Raw genomic sequence first — 16,207 nt, 5'->3', positions numbered from 1 at the left:
ATTAAAGAAAGAGTACTGGAGTTTTTTGATGAAAAGGGGGGTCTGAACCCCCAGGACCCCCCTTCTGGAACCACCCCTGAAACCTGTAGCCTTTGAAATGAGTCATTAATAGCTGCTATCGGTTGTGGCATCCGGCAGAGCATCCTGATTGCGTGGTGATCAAACACCAGAAAAACTGTCAATGATAGGGCATGAATATTGATGTGTGTGGCTGTCTGACAGTCATGCTGAACGGCATGTGAACTAGTGTGTACTAGACTTTATGCAGTGTAGGCAAGCACAGTACTGTACTGTTTCCAGTATGCATCTGTACCTGCACCAGTGTTGGTCAAGTTTGGTCTTGAATGAACTCACACTCAATGCTGTTACAATGCTCTGGCATATTGTTAGAAGACTTCACAACCCTCACTCAGAAAAAGTTTGCCCTGACAATTTTTTAACTTGTGTCTTCTTCAACCTTAAGTCGTGACCTCTAGTGGAGCAGGCATCTGCCAGCTCCAGGTATGGACACTCGACTGAATAATAGTGTCATCATAAGGCGTTATCTCGACCCTTGGTGTATGTTTGAGTAGTGATATAATCCTCAAATATTATCTAAATGCACCTAGTTTATCAGCATATAAATTGGGGCATAACCACCTCCGTGGTGTAAGGAGGTAAAGAACCAGCATACCGTAACACCTGGGGCATAACCTTTTTCTATAATTAATTAATTACACCCAAAAGGCAGCAGACTCACCAGAAGACATGTGGCCTAACACAACACAATAATTATTAATTAGTCTGCAAACATATTTTTCACAAATGGCAGTAAACTTGAGGGCAGAGCTTAAGTGAACAACAAAAGAACAAGTACGGTAATGGTGGCATATTGTGATCAATGACTACAGCCCTGTGGTATGAGGTCCATAACAGTGAGAGAATGTAGACAATAATGCTTAATAATATTACATTAGGGACTGTCACAAAGTTTGCAGGAAGAGAAGTGCAGAGCATCCACTGCCTCAGAGACTTACCAGATAGGACAGTATCCCAGCCTGATGGTAATGTGTGTAACTTTCATCAATACTGTATGTCATGGGTTCGAGCCTTGGCCTGGACACACGTGAGAAGGGTGTTATCCAATGTGACCCTACCAATCATCACAGATTTCCTGATCTCCGGTTTCCTCCCGTGATTAACGTTGGATAGACCAACCACCTGAATGGCTAATAAGCTGATAAGTGGCAAAAATAATAAAAAACAAAACAAAAAATAATATAAATATTAAGCCTGCGAACCTTAAGTCCACGTTGACAATATAGTACTTACATTGGAAGGGAAGAAACTGATCATTGTGTCCATGAGTTTGACTACCAGGCCTTTTCTTATCCAATGTACCCCACCCAAACCTGTGGCTTGCCAATGAATATTTGAGTGATTACATTGGCCTGTGTAACTTATTAAATTTAGGACATCATACTGAAAAAATTCATCCATCAGAAATGATGGAACAGATGATTGGAAACGTATCACAAGTGGAATTTTAAGGTGCTCACTGTCAGGTGTTCGAAAGTAATATTCAGAACTGGAACCAAATTCACACGCTAAAATTGTAGGTTGGGATAGGTAGAGATATATTTGGTAGCTCCCACAGTAAATTTATATTTTGAATTAAAACAAATATGCAGTTCAATCTATATAAAAAATAAATAAATAAATTAGGCAATGTTCTCATTCTACAATTCTAATTATAGTACAGTACATTTATGTGTTGTTAATATGGGTGAGGCAAGTGCTCTAACCCGATGACACTGGACCACAAAATAGCAAGAAACATTAAAGAGGCTGATAAGTACAGCACCTAAATCATAGCAATGTACATCACTGTATGTGAAATTATGCACATATATGTATTTGTTTTGAGTTTGTATTATGAGAAGTAGTTATTTTGGGATAGTATACAGTACAGCTATTCCATTAATATTATTTATGAGCATAGTTGTAAGCAAATTATTGGGCAAGTTATAAAGAACAACGGTTTTTCATTTAAATGTTTATTAAAACTGTACATTACTGTACTGGATACAGTATAGTATATAATTAAACTACACTAATGGTAGAGACAAATTATCACTAAAAATATTGAGACCGTAAATATGTGTAGTGCAGTTGCAAATTATTTATAAGTAAACTTTTGTATCTATAATAAAGTTTTCATATTAAATGGTATATAATCTAAGTAAATGAATCACACGAATTAGAAATTAAAAGACTAGCTTGTTCTCGATAAATTTAATAACATTCATCATATCAATGAATAAAGTTTCAGTTCCTGTACAAATAAAAAACCTTAGCGCTAAAACGTGGATCCCCAATCTCAATTTAAATGATATACAGTCCTGTACACCAGAATTCTGAATATTAGCAAAAATTAGAACAGTACTGATACAACATTAGCAGTAAAAAACACCACCCAAATCTGGTTAGTTCAGTATGAGATATCCACCAAGGATATGATTATGTACAGTACTGTACATTAATAAATTGTTCTGTGAATACAGGTATACTGTAAAACTGTCATTACAGTATATCTTTATTTTAATAAATTTAATTTAAAATTAATATAAAACTATAAGTGGTTAGAACTTGAGACATAATTAATCTCCCAGGCAAGTTCCTTAAAATAAAAGCCCTTCAATAGTAAATACATTTGTAAACAGAAATTTCTTTTTCTTTGGAAAATCACTGCAAATGATTATACAGTACAGTACTGTACTGTACTTCCCCTCAAGTTCAGTTGCTCATAACTCAATGTACAGATGCAAATACAGTACAGGTTGACAATCCCTTATCCGAAATCCTTGGGACCAGATGCACTTCGGTTTTTGTAATTTTTCGGTTTTCACAATGGTTATTTTTTTTTATTATTTTTTTTAACAGGGCTCAGCCCACCCGGGCACAGTCACTGACCCACATTGGGGCCTGGGGGCTAAAATATAATAATAAAAATAATTATAATAATAATAATAATACGTAATAATAATAATAATAATAATTCATAGGTCTGGGTCGTGTTTCTCACTTTTGATTTTTTTTCATTCTTGTATTTCTTTATTATTATTATTATTATTATTATTATTATTATTATTATTATTATTATACAGTGGGGTATGCTATAACGAACGGATTCTACTACGAATATTCCTATAACGAACGGTTTTACCTATAAAATTGAGACTGCTATAACGGAGGCAACTCCTACAAAGAACGCGGATGAATACGGGACTATTTCGTCTGGCGCATGAATATTGTTGTACCGCGACCCACAACAAGAGCGTCAGGCGCCATATTGGTTCATTGTGTACCGGTAGTCAGTGCACCACTGAACTTGTTGAAATTTCGTCTTTTGATGTGGAAATTCGTGTTATTTTTATAACTATTTTGTTATACAAGTGTACAATTACAACAATGAATCGTCAAAAGCGAGTGAGAAAGCTAATAACCCTAGAAAGTAAGAAAGAAATTATAAATAAACAGACAAAGTGCCTGTAAGACAGTCACCAAAGAGGGCTAGGAAGGATGACTCCTCTCTTCCACCTCTTCTCCATAATTCTCTCCTCCCCCCTCCTCCTCTGCCTCCTGTCCTGCATACTAACAACACTAAGGTAAGATAATGTACCGTATTTTTTACAATTTCCACAGAAATTTTTCATTGTTAAGTGGTTGTATTTGGGGGCCTGGAACGGATTAATCCTATAACGAACGAGGTTCTAGAACCAATTAGATTCGTTATAGCATACGCCACTGTATTATTATTACAGTATTATTGTTATTATTATTATTATCATTCTTATTTTATTTTTTTGTATTTTTTATCAAAATTTTTATTTACTATGAATAATTATTATTATTACTGTATTATCGTTATTATTATAATTATTATTACCATTACATTTTCACCCTCCAGGCCCCGATGTGGGTCGGTGACCTGTGCCCGGGTGGGCTAAAAAAAAAAAAAAAAAAAATTGCTCCACAAAAAAAAAAACTTTCGGTTTTCAGAGCTTTTTGGTTTTTGGAATTTCGGATAAAGGGTTATCAACCTGTATTGTTACCAATACCTCAACAATAGTCTATAATGCAATATGCCAATACAGTATAGCATATTTGACTACTACTGAACCTTCTTAATTTATGAGGATGACAATGTGGATATTCATTCTGGTCCCTTAAGTGTTTTCACTGCTCCTAACCCAATCAAGTGTGGAAAATGGCGATAAAACTGTGGTGGTGGTGATGGTGATGATACAATATTCAAATAAATTGCAACACGAGTCAACAACCCCCTAACTTTATACACAATTTTTATTAATCTCTTACTTCTAACTGTCTCAATACAAAGCAATCCCTGACTCTCTCTGCCCAAAGCTGCATTTATAACTTACTTCTGTATTTCTTAGTACCTGAATGTCATTTCCCCACAATTTACACCCGACACTCAAACACACAAAATGTTTTTTTCAGTTTCTAATTAAGTTAATTTGGTAGACCTGTACAATATATCCAGATTTTCATGTTTTTCTGATACAGTCATCCCTAGGGTCCTGTAGCAGTAAAGAAGGAAACCAGAGTACCTAGAGATATATATCATAACCTTCTGACTCGAGTGGGAACAGAACCCGGATGCCATGTGAGGGACAAGCATGATGTTGCTCTTCTGACAAAGGTCATCATTATATTTTTGAGCCTTTGCAAGACACTCAAAAGAGTTTATTCATGGTCTGCATTTCTAATGCTCTCCATTAGATTAAGAATAAATGCCTTGTTATTAACCGAGTATCGAGAAAGAAATCTGTCTTCCATGTATATTAATTCTGTGTATGTCAAATCTAGCCTCTTACCCTTGTTCCTCTCCCATTCAACTGCAACCATGTCCACTAGGCTCTCTAGCAGGAAAACTTTTGCCATATCTTCTGAAACCAGGTCAAGAGATGTAATTTCTACTCCATATTTTGAGCCACCTGCCTTAACACACAACCAAGATTCCAAGCATGATTGTTTAGTTTCAGCAGAGTGCTTCTTTGACCACATCTGAGGATGGTGAGGTTCAAAATTAAGATGCCGATCACAAGATTTGCGCCAAACTGAGTAATTTATATCATGAACCCATTTCAAGGTATAACCTAAACTCTGTGATAAACTGAACTTTGTAAGGTCATGACGTTCTATCACCTCTTCTGACAATTCTGGCATAAAGCGAGCTAGTCGCAAATAACTCTGTTTTATCCAGTGACGGTGAGCCTGTACATGTGAAAAATGATCTCGTATTTTGAAATCTACCCAGAGTAACTGAAGTAATGCTTTATCATTTATTGCTTTATCTGATAATGCATGTGTGGTTACATTTCCCTTTTCTTCAACTTTATTATCAAAAATCAAGATCCATTTTAAATGACTGTCAGTGATAAATTTTTCTTCAATAGCTTTCTTAAGGATGATATCCTGAGCATACTTCCTGAAATTACTTTCCCAATATTCTGTTACAACTTTACTAATCATAATAAAAAAAGCAGTATCATGCGCTTTATTTTTAATTTCCTCAGTCATTATATCAATAACATTAACAGTTTCTTCGTATTTATTTTTCCTTTCTTTCTGGGTATTCTTAAACACCCTTTTCTCTTCAGACTTTTTCTGTAAGTCTGCCTGGCACACAAAGAATGCACGTTTGTGTTGAGGTATGGTGGTAAGGAGCATTTTCTCTCTCTCTGTTAATACAATGGACTTCCAACTATCATCAGCAGCAATAACCTTTTCCATCAGGTCTTTTATTATCTGGGCTTGTTTCTTGGAATATCGCTGAAGGAATTTGTCTTCAATATAAACGAGTTCTCTTGTAGTTATATCTAGTTCTTTTCCTTTCTTTCTTTCCCATTCCACTCCAATCATATCAATGAAACTTTCAAGCAAGAATGGTTCTGGCATGTCCACAGAATTCAGATCCAGGTTGGTTATATCAAGTCCATATGGACACCCACTGTGAAAATCACACACACCTTCAAGCCAGTGTTCCAGTTTCTTCTTCTTTTCCTCAGGTGCATACACTTTACTCCATGTTTGGGGGTGATGTGGCTCATTGTTTAAGTGTAGGTCACAAGCAGTCTTCCAAATATCATGGTATATGTTGTGAACCCATTTTAAGGTGTAACCTATTGCCTGACTGAAAGGAAATTTACTAAGGTCATGACGTTCAATAATTTCAGCTGGGAGATTTGGTAAAAAATCTTTTAGACGATCGTAGCTTCTTTGGATCCACATTCGATGACTATTCACCTGATTATAATGCTCCTCTATGTTGAATATGTTCCATATTAATTCAATTATAGCATCATCTTGATCGGATATAAGCCATCCACTATCACTGCTCTCGTCATTTTCAGGCTTTTCAAGCACATGAACCCATTTCAAATGATCCTCTTTCAGATATTGTTCTTGAACTGCCTTCTGCAAGATCAATTTTTCAGCATGTCGACGCATGTTTGGAGACCAAAATTCCATTATCAATTTTGCTAAAGCAATTGGAAGAGCTGCCTCTTCTGCCTTTGTCTTTCTCTGTGTTATAGCTTCTTGGCTTTCAACAATCTGTGCTGACTCATCAAATGTGCCACTGCTGTGTCTTCGAAATTTAGAGCTACGACTTTTCAGTCGTGTTTCTTCCAATGTTTTTGATCTTTCAATGAGCTTGGATCCCTCATCCTTTAAATTATCTGGTACTGTACACAAGATTAAGTCTGTAATGCGGGATTCCATGTTATAAAATTTTATACTTTTAATTCAGAGGCTGAAAATAAAAATTATCTTAAACGAAAAAGAAGTTAAAAGAATAAGGTTTACTTGTGTTATCAAATCTAGAGATCAGTCAATCAGTGGAAACAGAAACCTTAGTTCTAAGAATGTTGCAAAAGGAAAGATCCTTGGCACTCAGGATCCTCAAAATCCTATGACACTGAGGTGAGGATAATCCTTGGCACTCAGGATCCTCAAAATCCTATGAAACTGTGGTGAAGATAATCCTGGACTCTCAAGATCCTCTATATCCTATGAAACTGATGAGGATGATCCTTGGCACTCAGGAACCTCAAAATCCTACGAAACTGTGGTGAGGATGATCCTCGACTCTCAGGATCCTCTATATCCTATGAAAGTGTCGAAGATGGTCCATGGCTGAAATAAGACAAACTATTAGATTGTGCAATATTGTACTAAACATCCAAAATTCAACTAAACTTAGGAAAATTGTTCATAAAAGTATATGTGCTTACTCCAAAGAAACATCATATGTTATTAAACAGTATTTCTTGACGAGTTAATGGGGCTGGAACATGTAAGTCTACATATAGGGTTTTTAGTAGCGAAACCCAACCGTTTCATTTATTTATTACGAAAATATTACTGTATACAGTTCCAAGTGTACAGTATATCACTGTCACTTAATCACTGAATCTATGAGTGTTAAGTGAGGACGGAGGCTATGTTAAATAGCTCTTCTAAAATACGTCCTGTGTGGTGTGAGGGGTTGTGTAAGAATGCCTGTAATACCCGTCGAGGGAGAACGGTGATATATCCGACGTCCTCCCTCGAGGGAAGACGGAACCATCCACGATGGCTCTCAATAACGTTTTCCTCTAGTCAAGGATATCAAACTACTAGACGCATTAGGTGGCCAGAGAGCAGGGTACTTAATGCCTTAGCTCAGCACTAGTGACGCAACTTCCCGTGGGTACACCTTAACACGTGCTCTGAACATGCTACCTCATAGCTAGCGGAAAGTTAGAGAGGGTGATAGAGCATACAGGTCTAATATAATTAATTCATTTATATAAATACTTCTGCCTATAAGACAGGGGCTATTACAATTATTTTACAGTATTTCTGTATAAGCTCCTACTTAATCATAAAAATACTGTACCTTTAAATTGAAAAGAAAAAAAAATATTTGATGAAGTTTGTAAATCACAAAACATTTTCATGGTGCACTGGGATAGATTTTTTTTTTAAACAATTTGTACTCTCCATCACAAAAATCTAGGAAATTCACTTAACAGAAAAATAGTCAACTTGCCATCTAAACTCACTGTGCATTCATGAGATTAAGTAAATGATATAAAGAAAAAAATAATTCGGCAGTGACACTATTATTAGATAAATTGACAGGAACATTATCCATCATCATGTGATTTGGTTATTGCTTAAATGTATCTGTTTATGTAATGGGGAGCAGGAAAACACATTCTGTACAGTGTGAATTTGTGGGGGGAGACAGGAGAAGAGAAGAAAGGGGAGAAAAAAAAAAAAAAAATCATTACCTACAGGGGTATATGCCAAGGTCAATTCCACATCTACAATACTGTACAAAAATCCTGGATTATTTGAGCATTTCATATTTGCGCCTTCGACAATTCTGGGAGGGGATAAAATATTAAATATTAACCTGTACACTCGGTAAAAAACTACCGTACAGGTGGGGTCTGATGATTTTTCCAACTGAACATTCCTGTTGTCTCACTAGGGTTTTTAGGCCTGAATGTGAGACAATTTGTATTTTTTTTATTATTTTTTTATAGGGATTAGCCCATCCGGGAACAGATCACTGACCCATATCGGGGCCTGGGGGGGGGCGAAAACGTAATAATAATTACAATAATAATAATAATACAGGGTAATTAGTTCAAAGTAATTAAAAATTTTAATAAATGCAAAATTAAAAAATAAATAATAATAACAATAATAATAATGACACTAATAATAAAAATACTAAAGAACCACAAAGATATACAAAAATGAAAAAAAAGATCAATAGTGAGAAACAATATACAGTGGGGTATGCTATAATGAAAGGATCCTACTACGAATATTCCTATAACGAATGGTTTTACCTATAAAATTGAGACTGCTATAACGGACGCAACTCCTACAACGAACATTATTTAATTTTTTTTTCTAATTTATTGTTTTTTTATTACAAATATTAATGATATTCTTTATTTCAGGGGTTTAGATGCATATTTATGCACTTTTTTACAATTTTTACAATTTTATATTATATTTTTCAGTGTTAAGTGGTTGTATTTGGGGGCCTGGAACGGATTAATCCTATAACGAACAAGGTTCTAGAACCAATTAGATTCGTTATAGCATACCCCACTGTACAGTATGTACGTACAGTATGTTGTGTTGTCAAAGAAAGAGAAACAATTGAGAAACAATTGTCCACCATTAGACAACACATTATGCTTCCAATATCTTCCCAGGCGGTAGTACCTCCGTTTGGTAGCTGCCTACTACCTACTAAATTTGGTAGGCCGAAATTAGCTATTTCATTGACAATACTGAATTACTTTGTTACAATATAACTGGAGAATGTCAGTATATCTAGATAAGTTAAACTGTATGTGATATTAAATGTTCCACACACCGTGGGCTACAGTAACCATGGAAGTGGATGAGTTGTCATAGAGGAATGCATTATATGTTTGGCAGAATTAGTGGATATAGTAAAGGTATAAGATTATGTTGCAACCGAATTTTGAATCTGTATTTGTATTGCTACTTCACTTTGTGCTAATGCCACATATGTCATTCTTTATTTGTATTGGAAAATAAACCAAGCTGTTCCGAAACATCTGAATAGCTCCACAGTTTCGCATACCGTCATAATGGAACCCGGCCTAATGACGTTTTACCATATGGTCGATAATTCCGGTGTCATAAAGTCACAAAAAATTGGTAAACTTAATTTAATATGAGTTGTGTTACGTTAGGTTAGGTACATGCACTTGATCTATTAACTCAGATTAAATTAAGTTTACCAATTTTTTGTGACTTCGTGGCACCAAATACTAGTCGAGAAGTGATTCACAGCCCGATTTACGCTTGTAGGACCATCATTTGACTTCATTGCGGCTACATTTGGGTAATTCCTCGCTCCCTCGGTACAAGCACGCGATCTTTTAACTCAGTTTAAATTAAGTATTCCAATTTTTTGTGACTTTGTGACACCAAATACTAGTCAAGAAGTGGTTGGCAGTCCAATTTATTCATGTAGGACCATCATTTGACTTCATTGCGGCTACATTTGGGAACATTTGGGTAATTAGTCGGACCCCCCCAACGGGATTATCATTTGTCAACACTAACCAAACCTAACCTAAACTAAACTAAACAGTGTTTTATTTTATATATGAGACTGGGGTTTTGTCCGTTGGGGCTTTATCTGATCACCAAACTAACCTACCCAGAGAAACTATAAGGACCTGACCTGACCTAACCTAACCTCCTATCCGGCTCCCAATTTTGTTTATTAAAATGCTCTTAATACACCAATTAAATTTCTTGCAATAACTTACCGTAAAAATAAGCTGTTGGGACATATCAGAGAGAAAGTGAGATATGAAGTAGGATGGCAATATTTACGTAATGGCATCATTAGCCTATTTCTATTTACTGCTGAAGTAGAATTTGAATACGTCATCAATTATGACCACACACTTCTACCAATCCAAAAATATGAATGAAATGAAATGTAACTTACGTATGTAAGAAAACTGAGAAGGATAAATCAGTAACACAATAATGCGACACCCAACACCTACACCACCACAACACTGACACTCACCGACTACTGACTGTGATGGAGACGCCTCTCTCACTTAACACACTGCAGTCAACACTGATATTACTTGTGAAGGCCACTGCTCTTACAGTGCCTCCTTGAACTTTCAAAACGTTTTGAGCATATCACTTTATCAGGTGCTGTGTGACTCATATTTCCAAATTCCCAAGTTATTTGGGTAATTAAATGATGTTGCATTTGTTATTCTGTTTCTTCATATTTATTATTATTATTATTATTATTAACTCATTTTGTTCATGGCATGGCATGTGACAGTATATATTGGAAAAAAATATTAGAATTCACAACAAGGCATTGAGCTAGAATTACGGGTTTTACCAGCGGATATGAGGACACTTCCGTTTTCCTAGTATTACACGGTACGTATTACTCGTTATCAGTACAATTATATAACTCGGTACTATAACGTAACGATGGTACCTCAATGCGAAGACACATAGACTAATTCTCAAAACGCCTTTGAACATTTCAAACTTTACATACGTTCTCGTTTGTCAGAGTGGGTTGACTCGTCGAACCTGGCCGTGGCATCATCTTAGTCAAGGTGGTCGTCTAATACGTATACTGTACCAGTACTGGCCAGCTCAATACTTTTAGGTGCGCTTCCGACAATTCGTTTCCTACTGCAGGTCACCTTCATGTCTGCTGTCATGGTCACAATAGCATGGCTAGTCTGTTCAACACTTAATTATTCATATTATGCTCAACCGCCCCAAAACATGTGTGACACTGTTGAGTCTACCAGTTGAGACGTCCGATTTCTCCCCACCGCAGAATTAATGACCTACAGTGGTTTGTTAAAGTTTTTAACATTGATGTAATTGGTTTGCAAGAACCTTACACGTCCAGCACCCAGAAGAAAGTTGCATCCAGGATAGCTGGGTTTACAGCATACAATAGTGGAGCAGGAAGTGGCCTGCTCACTTATGTAAAGAATGGTCTGGTCTGTAAATGGATTAAAACTCACAATGATGAAAGTATTCACAATCAACAATTTACAGTAAAGACAGCAAACAGTCAATTTTCGCTGTATAACATCTACTGTATGTTCGGTGTAATGAGCTGCGAGCGGGCGTGTTACCAAGCCATCAGGTAACAATGCTATGTTGTGTATGGGTGACTTTAACTCTCGTCACACTGTCCTCGGTGATGTCCAGTGTAACTCTAATGGGAGGGTGTTCGTGAATTACACCAATAATCATAATATCACTGTATACGACACAGACAAAGTTACACATCTGATGGGGGGCAGACTTGACTATGTGATTGGGTATAACCTAGTAGACAGTAATGTCAAGGCTAAGGTCATCTCAGATCACCTAGTCAGTGATCATTATGCAATACTTATTGAATACACTGTTGCTGATGTCAAGTGTGAACCCCATCCTAAGCTCAGAATTAACATCCCAGATAATCTTCAAAGCCTACATCCACAGATGGTATGCTGGATATACACCTGGGTCAGTGGATGAATTTTGCTGTGATCTTGTAAATGTCATTACCACATATTATACCACCTGGGTTAAGTCAAGAAGGAAGGGGGGCAGCACTAAACCACCTCTGTGGACACATGACCCCATCCTCACCAATACCCTGAAACAATGTCTAGTGTTTGTGCAAATGATAACGTAGCGGTTACTTTATACTTTGGGTTACTGGTGCTACTACTGTACTTTGGGTTACTGGTGCTACTACTGTACTTTGGGTTACTGGTGCTACTACTGTACTTTGGGTTACCGGTGCTACTACTGTACTTTGGGTTACCGGTGCTACTACTGTACTTTGGGTTACCGGTGCTACTACTGTACTTTGGGTTACTGGTGCTACTACTGTACTTTGGGTTACCGGTGCTGCTACTAATACTTTGGGTTACTGGTGCTACTACTGTACTTTGGGTTACTGGTGCTACTACTGTACTTTGGGTTACCGGTGCTACTACTGTACTTTGGGTTACCGGTGCTACTACTGTACTTTGGGTTACTGGTGCTACTACTGTACTTTGGGTTACTGGTGCTACTACTGTACTTTGGGTTACTGGTGCTAGGAGGAATCATACACTGCATAATTTCTTAATTTAATAAAATTAGGGAATTTATTTAGCAAGACAAGTAAAAAAATAAATGAAATACAAACAACCACAGCCTAAATTAATCTCAACTCTAACCTCAGCATTACCATACACTTGAACAGCATAACAGAATAAACCTCTTATCTCCACATACATATATCCTGAGGCCAGATCAACTGTACCACCCTTGGACCACACTCTCACCATTCACTGGCTGAGCTGGTGGACCAGTGACCCACGCATTGTGGATACCATGTCGCCAATTATCACACGGGACTGAATTAGGCTACCCGCAATGAATTCACTAATGCACATACACACACACACACACACACTGACTGACTCGCATTGCTTTTATCCTCTGTTAACAGTATACTGTCCACATTCACTTCACTTTCCCGCTCATCGATTTCTCACGTTTCATCAGGTGAATATCTTCCCTACGAACACTTTACTTCCTCGTACTATTTTGTTATGTGGCACCAAATTTATATTGAATTTTAGAAGTAATTACCTTACCTGTTCAGAGGTGATTACCTTTCTTGTTCAGTAGGTAGGGCTATATTTTACAGACTTTGTTCCTGTGTATAATAATTATTTAATATGTTAAATTGGTGAATTCATTGCGGGTAGCCTAATTCAGTCCCGTGGCAGTGAGTGAGTGAGTGAATCAGTCAGTTCTCGTTAAGTTAGCATTAGTAAGTCTGTAGATAAGTGAGTCAGTCCGCAGTACTCATGGGTAGATGGTCAATAATGCATCTTCTCTTGCTTTTGAATTGTAATATAAGGTGACTGATGTAAGCTTGGCTCTACAGCTTCCTTCATCATGGGAGTGGATCATAGCAAAACCAAGGAGGCGAGGATGTGTCTCTCCCTCACACACTGCTCTAGCTTGCTGTGGTTGGTATCACTGTACCACTGATAACACCAATGTGCTTTGCTCAATGTATGTCGATATTGTTAATCCTTACATGTCCAGTAAAGGGGGGGGGGGTGGTGACGGAGTAATGTGAGTATAACTAACGTATGTGCAAGTTTATAGATGAAGTATTTTTTAAACTAAGAATTGTGTTCCCTTACTTCATGCAATATTAGTAAGTGTGGTTTTCTCCGACTTACACTTCTGACAAAATGCGCTGACGTCAACGAGGGAATACCCATATACTGTACATCTCGCGCGCCACTCCCCGTAGAAACGAATGTCCCTTGGAAACTGACTTAAAAATCATAATGTTCTTTGACGTAAACATTTGTAACATACTATAATAACAAGGTTTCATGGACGTAGACCTCCCAATATACTAAGACGTCTAATACATGCCAATACGCTTGTAGGAGAAGAGAGGTGTCCTTTATTTACGTTGCTCTCATCTCTTGAAATAATATTACAGCTAACTGAGGAGCGTGTTAACACCTCGTAATCTGTGCCAGGATGGGAGGTGTCAACAGCTGTGTCTTAACTTAACGTTACTGCAGCTAGAACGTTCGTACATCGTAAAGTAAATTACATAGATATTCTAAGCCCGGAAATTTATTGGTAATAATGCTGTGAATGATGTGTACTTTATGCTGGTTTATTACTTTGGTGTTTATTGTGTTGTTGGTTGATACTTAAGTAGGGATTATGTGCTGCTGTAGTGTGTTACATTTATCATGACAATCAGTTCAAGTGTCAGTATGGCTGCACCTCTAGTTTATGTTATGGTTGTGCTGTTGGTTGTGGTGGGTGGGGGTGGTTGTGTTGGTTATGGTGGGGGTGGTGGTGGTGGTGGTGGGGGTGGGGGTGGTTGTGGTGGAGGTGTTGGTGGGGCAGCTGGGGTCCGTGACTCACATACCTGTTAGAGAGGAAGGCCGTCGACTTGTGGTGACTGGCAGGTGTAGATGGATGCTAGTTAATGTTGCTTCGCCACTGTTGTCACCCCAGGGACCAAGACTCACCCCGTATGTGTCGTGTTGGTGGTTCTCAAGTTATTTGTATCTTTGATGGTCGCTCCTGTTATCACCTCTTATCTGATAACAACTGTGGTGTGTACAGTAACTATCTTCTATCATTTTTTTCTCAGTATAAAATGATAAGTCGTTTCTCAGGAGTTAAGTCATAACTCTCTTTACATTATAATGATGAAAAATGCACTAGTATATATACATTACTAGACAAGATACCTATAATATACAAGTGGTCTCGACAACGCCTAGTTCTGTTATGACACACACACACACACACACACACACACACACACACCCCCTCTGGGTTTATGGATCAGTGAATTCTGTTGATTCCAGCTTTATCATGAAAAATAAAATACATCAGGCATTGCTTTTGAAATTTATTGAATGATCACAAAAAATAATCTTAACAAGAATACAGTAATCACCAAACCAAAGTAATAATTAAAGAGAAAAAAAAAATAATTGCAGACTACCAGCCGTATCGCGCCTCAAGGGTGACCTCACACGCGCTATTCATACTCACCTCTAATGCGTATAATGCATTTTTTTATTCAGTTAGTCTCTATAACCACAGTTTGAATAATCAACCCTAATTTTATATTTTCTAAGGCAGTTACTTATTCAGCCAGAATTAATTGTATAATATTTCAATAGGCTTTAAAAATACAAACAGTTTGGTGTTCTATTCAGTCAGTTTTAAGTTTTTCAGAAACTCTCTTAACCAGCTGTGATAAAACAAAATCAAGTCAAAGACTGAATGAGAAACGAGCATTGTTCTGCACCCAGCCTAATTTGGTCCAGTCGACGAGGGACGACTGGAGAAGCACTGGTTAGACTATAAGACAAACCCTCAGTGTGTGACCTTCAGTGTGTGACAAGAAGATAGGTCAGGAGGAAGGTCAGCGAGAGACGTCAGCAGGGGAGGTCAGCGGTATGGTTTAACCGTACAATATCAGGAGTGGTGGTTGTGGTGGTGGTTGTGGTTGCTGGCAGTCTTGGTCGGGACAATGGTGGTGATGGTGATGATGATGATGGTGGTGATGGTGCGGTGTTGTTGGTGGGGCAGGTGGTGATGTTGTTGGTTGTGGTGGTGGGGGTGGTTGTGTTGTTGGGGGTGGTTGTGTTGGTGGGGGTGGCTGTGGTTGGGGTGGGTTGTGTTGTTGGTTGTGTTGGTGGTGTGGCGTGTGTTGGGTGGGTGGTTTAGGTGTGGTGTTGTTGGTGGTGGTGGTGGTGGCTGTTGGTGGTGTTGGTGGTGGTTGTGTTGTTGTTGCGTTGTTGTTGTTGGTGGTGGTGGTGGTGTGTGTTGGGGTGGTTGTTGGTGGTGGGGTGTTGTGTTGGTGGTGGGGTGGTTGTGTTGGTGGTGGGGGTTGTGTTGTTGTTGTTGGTGGTGGTGGTTGTGTTGTTGGGGGTGGTTGTGTTGGTGGTGGTTGTGGTTGTGGTGTGTTGGTGGTGGTGGTGGTTGTGTTGTTGGGGTGGTGTGTTGGTGGTGGTGGTGTGTTGGTGGTGGTGGTGGTGGT

The 16,207-nt window shown here is 38.0% G+C and overlaps 1 protein-coding gene across 4 annotated transcripts; it reads right to left on the bottom strand.

Moving 5' to 3' along the window:
• Nucleotides 1-3,987: 3,987 nt before the first annotated feature.
• Nucleotides 3,988-14,759, bottom strand: LOC121868803. Of its 4 annotated transcripts, none has more exons than XM_042369748.1 (2): nucleotides 14,576-14,759; nucleotides 3,988-7,203 (listed from the first exon to the last, which is right to left on the bottom strand). In XM_042369748.1, the coding sequence occupies exon 2, from the start codon at nucleotides 6,787-6,789 to the stop codon at nucleotides 4,750-4,752; it is 2,040 nt and encodes a 679-aa protein (XP_042225682.1). In that variant the 5' UTR covers nucleotides 6,790-7,203; nucleotides 14,576-14,759; the 3' UTR covers nucleotides 3,988-4,749. The 4 variants fall into 4 exon arrangements, with proteins under 4 accessions (XP_042225682.1, XP_042225685.1, XP_042225683.1 ...); XM_042369751.1 differs by lacking the exon at nucleotides 14,576-14,759 and adding an exon at nucleotides 11,156-11,386; XM_042369749.1 differs by lacking the exon at nucleotides 14,576-14,759 and adding an exon at nucleotides 10,655-11,096.
• Between the last annotated feature and the right edge of the window lie 1,448 nt (nucleotides 14,760-16,207).

This window comes from Homarus americanus, unplaced genomic scaffold (assembly GCF_018991925.1).
Source record: "Homarus americanus isolate GMGI-L3 unplaced genomic scaffold, GMGI_Hamer_2.0 scaffold30535, whole genome shotgun sequence".
Lineage (NCBI taxonomy): Eukaryota > Metazoa > Arthropoda > Malacostraca > Decapoda > Nephropidae > Homarus > Homarus americanus.
Note: the sequence above shows the minus strand (reverse complement) of the source record. Positions and strands in the feature narration are given on the sequence as shown.